This window comes from Triturus cristatus, chromosome 6 (assembly GCF_964204655.1).
Source record: "Triturus cristatus chromosome 6, aTriCri1.1, whole genome shotgun sequence".
NCBI lineage: Eukaryota > Metazoa > Chordata > Amphibia > Caudata > Salamandridae > Triturus > Triturus cristatus.
The window spans coordinates 1,834,301,309-1,834,307,308 of record NC_140589.1 but is presented as its reverse complement, the minus strand read 5'-3'; the positions used below and the strand labels follow the sequence as shown (position 1 = coordinate 1,834,307,308).

The window sequence follows — 6,000 nt, the reverse complement described above, 5'->3', positions numbered from 1 at the left end:
GGTTGCCGTCTGTTGTACTTATTTCTTTGTCCGGTGCTACAAAGTTTGTAGCCTTATGTGGACATTTGAACAACTATTTTAAACTGTCATTTTAGGTACAAATAAACAAACTGTAGCTACAGTGAGGCTTTCAGGAGCTTTTAGACCCAACAAGACCTGGGCCCTAGAAGCTACCCTCAAATGATGCTCTGTGCAATATGAGATGGAGGCTCTGGAAGAAACAGAGAAAAACAAGTCTTTCTAAAAAAAGAGGTGATATTTTTATTTAGGAATATTTTTAACAATGCAGGAATGAACAACAAATGAGGAGACGTGTCCCTGGGTATTCACCACTGCTGTGTTTGCAATGCATGCCTGATACATATGCGTAGAACTCCTGTGCATCGCATGAGGTGTACATCGGGCATGCACCAGATACATACAGGGCCTCTACTTCTCCAGCAGGCTGAGTGTCTAGTGGAAGTCGTGCAAGCAGGAAGGTGACATCCTTTTGGGTTGTCCTGACTATAAATTCAAATGTTTTCCAAGTGAAATTACCTTATGAGACATCAAAACCCTTTGTTGGGGCCTAACCTAAGCACAGGGAAAGATCACATTTTGGGTAAAAATGTTGACTCAACGAGGGATCAAGGTAGGCCAGAACTTTAGGCAGGGCTGGCAAGGGATCCGCTGATACAGTGAAGCACCCTTGGTAAGGGTAAAGGCACGGATATTGGCGGTGACGTGATGCTGGCATACACAACAGAGTGTGGCTGACTGGTCTATAGGTAACGTGGCTGAATAAATGAATGAATCATGACAGTAATCCTTGAGGTAAGACTTTAAGTCACAGGGAATATCTCAGACACAATTTGCCATATTCTCTTATGCTTTCCAGTGCCATTAGAGAGAGGACAGTGGCCTCTTTGGTTACTTTCAACTGAGCAAGGAAGGTAAACATATCTTAGGAGTGTTATACAACTCTAGATCACCCGGGTTACAAAATTGTGTGATACTGCATAAGCAGTTGTATCGTCCTATAACATTTTGCTCACCTGCTATAATTTGGAAAGAAGACAGGTTTGTGTATTGAGAGCTACAATAGAAGGTGACCGTGTGTATTTTGTACAATCATGAATTTCAAATTTGGATTTAATTATGATTTCTAAAATATCTTTGGGAAATTCCCAAATCCCTTGTCTCGTCTCCTGATGAGCAGAGAGTGATGTCTATGCACTCTAGTGCCATGTCTGAAACAACGGTGTGCAGTCCATTGATGACGTGTTGTCTCCCAGCCTTTATGCATTGCTGAGTTGGTCACACTTTGTGTCTTCTTATACGGTATAAATTAGAGTTCAATCATACCCGATCATACTTTTCACTTATTGCTATTGAGGCAAAACGTTAAACCTCACTGTGGAATAAAGATTTAGGCGCTGAACAAGTCCCGCTCCCGCTTCACCACACATTGCTTCTTGGCATATGAAATATATCTGCAATCAAGAGTGTCCCTTGATCTGTGCATGCCTACCTTGAAATTTAAAATTTAAAATAAAGAATTGAAAAGGCACACTTGTAAATCTGCAGGTTTTTACACAAACCTTACCCTGGAGCCTGATTATGGCCTCCTCAGTGTGCATTCTGAAAATCTCCACTGCTGGACAAAGCAAAAAACTGCTCCAATTCAAAGGCTCTGCCTTTCAGATCAACCCTACAACACAACAGCTCTCTAGACACTGATACAGGTGCAACATTACTCCCTTTTTCACAGTGATTCCATGTGACACTAGTCTGCCACTCCCTTTCAGTGTAAGCATACCAAAAATAGCTTTTTTATGAAAAAAAGTTACATTGTTTGCAACTGTCAATGTGGCATATGAGGAGTGTCCCGTACTCCAAACGTGAGTACCGTGGCCTCCCGCTGAATTTAGACGAACATTTGTGTCCTTTATATTTGTGGTCCTCAAACCCAACGCTGAAACTCTGAGATGCGCTGTGTGCATCATGAGTGCCAGCGACACAGGAAGTGCATAGACAGGGACCTGCCTCTGCTGGGCATGGCGGAGAGGGTTACTGGCTGACTGCATTGCTCAACCACAGACTGGAGCGGCCACAGCAGGGGAACTCCATCAGATCCAAATTTGCTTGGGAATTACATATGTCCAGGAGTGTGCACTGAGGTGAGATAGCTAACGTGCCAGTAAGCGTACAGGCCACGTAATGTCCTCCATGCCTATGGTTCCATCAGAACTGCTCGTCTCATAGTGCCTCGCTCATGGGGTGCTGTGGCCAGGAGTGTTGGCGGTGAGAAAGTTTGACAACTTTACGGTGTGCTCTTGGGGAGCAGAAGGGTGGACAGTGTGGATGAGGGCTGCATCATTGTCAAGCAGTGTAAAGCATTGGTGATTGCTCCTCCTCTAGCCGAAGACAAGCTTCACACAGTCAACGAAAATGTTAGATGGCAGTGAACTCAAAGTTCATCCACAGTAGTGTGTCCTTCCTCCATAGCCTCCCACCTCCCTTCCCTCTCCATTTCACCTCAGTTAAAATGAGTTTGGTATTCCTTGACATCTCCAGCAGGCAAATAGAAAAAATTATTAAATAGACAGTCAGAGGGACGCTGGAGTATAAACAGTTCCCGCTCTACTCCTCTCCTTCGTAGAGTAGAATGGCGCTGAAGACGGTGAGCGGCTCGTCGGAGTGGGCCAGCTTGCCCATCACCAGGTCCACGCAGACCGTGTCGCCCACCTTCAGTGGCAGGATGATGTTGAAGATGCCCAGGGAGCCCGTGTTTGGCTTGTTCTCCACCATCGGCTTGTACTCGAGGCCCTCGGGCTGGTAGCCAGCAGAGTCGACCCGGGCAATGGCGACATTAGATTTGGAGAGCACAGCTTCCACCTTTTCATTCTTATGACCCGTCAGAATTGCACTGATGAAGTAGCGGCCATCGTAAGGTGCAGTGAAAATACCTGAGGGTAAAAATAACACAAGTCAAGAGAAATATAAAAAAATTCAAGGATTACCACAAAGAGTTCAGAAACAAGGGCCCCCCGCAGCATGTCAACTTGCTGTGTTGCCCTTCACTAAAGTGAAAGGACAGAAATGCACCATATTTATGCAATACGGTGCATTCCTGTCCTTTCTCCCTGCGCTGGCGCCATTTCGGCAGCCTAGCGCCAACACAGGATCTCGTGCACCATGGTGTAAGGTTGCCTCCGTTGCATGCAGGATTGTTTCTGTGCAGGAAGGGGTATCTTCCTGCACAAAAACAATCCCAAGAGGCGTGTTCCTCGTTCTATGTGTGCTTCAAAATGCAGCACACATGAAAAGATGAAAAAACAATGAGAAATAAAAATATTTCTCCTTGTTACGCCTGCACTGGGGAGGCGTATGGTTTTGACGCTTTCCCAGGTTTGCGTGGTTAAGTCAATCTGGGTCAAATTCATTGAAAGCCCATGGAAAGCCTCCCAGGCAACACAGGAAACAGAGTTTACAACAATGTTATTACATCGCGTTCCTTTTACAACACAGTTGTTACAATGACTGCGTTGTTAGAACGAGATGCCTTTACATAGCAAGTCATTAGAACGACTTGCTGTAGGGGGCGCTCTAACCTAAGGAATAGTATAATTTACTATTCCAACACATTCCCTACTGTTGCGCAGGCTGGAGTTGGAATAGTAAATTATACAATTTTTAAGTCCAGCACGCCCCTACAGCAAATCGATCTAATGACTTGCGATGTAAAGGTATCGCATTCTAAGGACGCAGTCGTTCTAACGACCTTGTTGTAATAGAACGCAATGTAATAGCATGCAATGTAATATGCTATATTCAGGCAACGCAGCAAACTGCGCTTCCTCGCCTTACTCCATACCTATGAGGCCATTCAAAGCCATGCAAAGTTGCTTTGCGTGGCTTTATAGATGTGTTTGAGAGGTTTGCGCCACAGGAACATCAGAAAAAGTGACGCTGTGGCAGCGCAAGTCTCTCATAAATAAGCCCCAAGGTATTTACCTCTAACAAAAAACCATGCAGATAATTTTGCGTATCCATGCTGTGCATTATTCTGCATCCAGTGGTTAAGTCTGGAAAAGCATGCGTGCTAAAAAATCTTTTATTTTGGACGTAGATCATAAGAGACATGGTGGGGTTACGTAAGCCCACATTACCTCATATTAGGACTCCTAACTTTACTACTCCTAAACTAAGAAAAATCCTAAATGTAAGACTTTCGGTATTCACAGTAAGAATTTAGGAGTCCTAAAGTTAGGACTCCTAACTTTACTACTCCTAAACTGAGTAAAATCCTAATTTTAAGACTTTCGGTATTCACAGAAGGCATTTAGGAGTCCTAAAGTTAGGACTCCTAACTTCTGTGAATACCGAAATGAGTAAGTGCCTTCTGTGAATACCGAAATGAGTCAGTGCCTTCTGTGAATACCAAAATGGTAGTAGGTTTAGGAATTTGTGTTAAGTTAGTTCTGTGAATCGGGCCCCTACTGTGCAACCCATCACTCGGAAAATGTAAAGCTCACTGTGATGTCACAGATGACTTGACATCTGACATAAAAGTTTTCACTAGTGACATGAGATTATCTGTGCATGAGTTGAAACATACAGATGTGGTGCGAACTCCTCCTATAAATATAGCATTTGGCGCGTGAGTTACAGTTTGCATGGCAGGGCAGGGAGGAGGTGGGGTCATGATAGGCATCGCTACGCCCAATCTGAGGACAGCATGAAACAAGCGGACTGTGGGAGGGTCCAAGCGGGGGTCGAGGAGGAGGGTCCACAATGCGAGGTTCGAAGTGAGGACTCCAGTTAAACTTCCCAAAAATATCTAAAACTTTATCTTTTTCATTCTGAACTTGTGCATCTGGCCCAATGGCGGACAAAAAGCAATTTGATCATGAAAGCCATGCAGTGAAGCATTGTGGACTTACAGTCGACGTCATGAGTAGTCGCAGAGCCCTCTCCTAAGGTCGACTCTCAAAATCAAATATGGGCACATATTATCAAGGACGGCATTAAAATTATCGCCGGTTTAGCGGCAGAAAAACTGCCGCTAAAGCGGCTATAATGGGCTTGATAATATGCCCTGGAGAATTCCAATAGAAGCCCATGTTCACACCAGAACATGGGCTTCTATTGGAATTCTCTGCGGCATATTATCAAGCCCATTATCGCCGCTTTAGCTGCAGTTTCCTGCCGCTAAACCGCCGATAATTTTTAACGCCGTCCTTGATAATATGCCCCATGTATTTTTAGGCCCCATAGATGGCTGAACAATGCACAGCATGTGAATCCAGAATTAATTGCATAACACTGGTATTTATTTTCATATATTGTTTCGTAAAAGTACAGGATTGTTTCTTACAAGTACAGGAGACTCCCAAGTGTTTCGCTGTATTTGCATTGTCTTGAGAAGGTGAGAGGGTGTGTGTGTGGGGTGGGTGGGAGACCATGACAGATGATTTTATTCTACTAACCTGTTTATAAATCAACATTTATATAAAAATAAACTGGAAATTCTAACATATTTGTAAATCTGCAAATACAGTTCACAGTTAGAAAATGTACACACCACTCTGTTGTACCAAGCCTATTTTTATAGATTTTACATTAATGAGCTTAAGGTGTATGGGTCCTTATATCCTTATCATTCTTCTATGCTAAATAAAAAGCTGCCATTCAGCTTCACATAGCGCTTTGTTATGCTCTTGAACCTGCTTCTAAACACTTCGAGTGTAGCAGAAGAAGGAACTGAGGAATAGGGACAGAATGGGACAAATTAGATGGCTCACTCTGGAGCAATATTACACTTACATATCCAGATAAAATAGATTGCGCTGGTGGATTTTTTTCAGCGCTATTTAGAGACCCACTCAAGTAGAAAAATGTCATTTATGCTAGCTGGTCATTCAGTCCAATGGTCAGTGAAAAGTGCGCGGTGTGAAGGTCTTTAATTTATTTCAATTTAAATACAGGATTATTGAACATCGGAAAAGACAAAAAATA

The 6,000-nt window shown here is 43.5% G+C and overlaps 1 protein-coding gene across 1 annotated transcript in view; it reads right to left on the bottom strand.

Annotated features, from left to right (window-relative positions):
- Positions 1–237: 237 nt before the first annotated feature.
- The window catches only part of EMILIN1 (elastin microfibril interfacer 1), a 153,100-nt gene continuing 147,337 nt past the window's right edge, over positions 238–6,000 (bottom strand). The window contains exon 9 of the mRNA XM_085613247.1: positions 238–2,948. Within this exon, the coding sequence (XP_085469373.1) occupies positions 2,623–2,948 (326 nt within the window). The 3' untranslated portion in view covers positions 238–2,622. The remainder of the gene's footprint in view (positions 2,949–6,000) is intronic.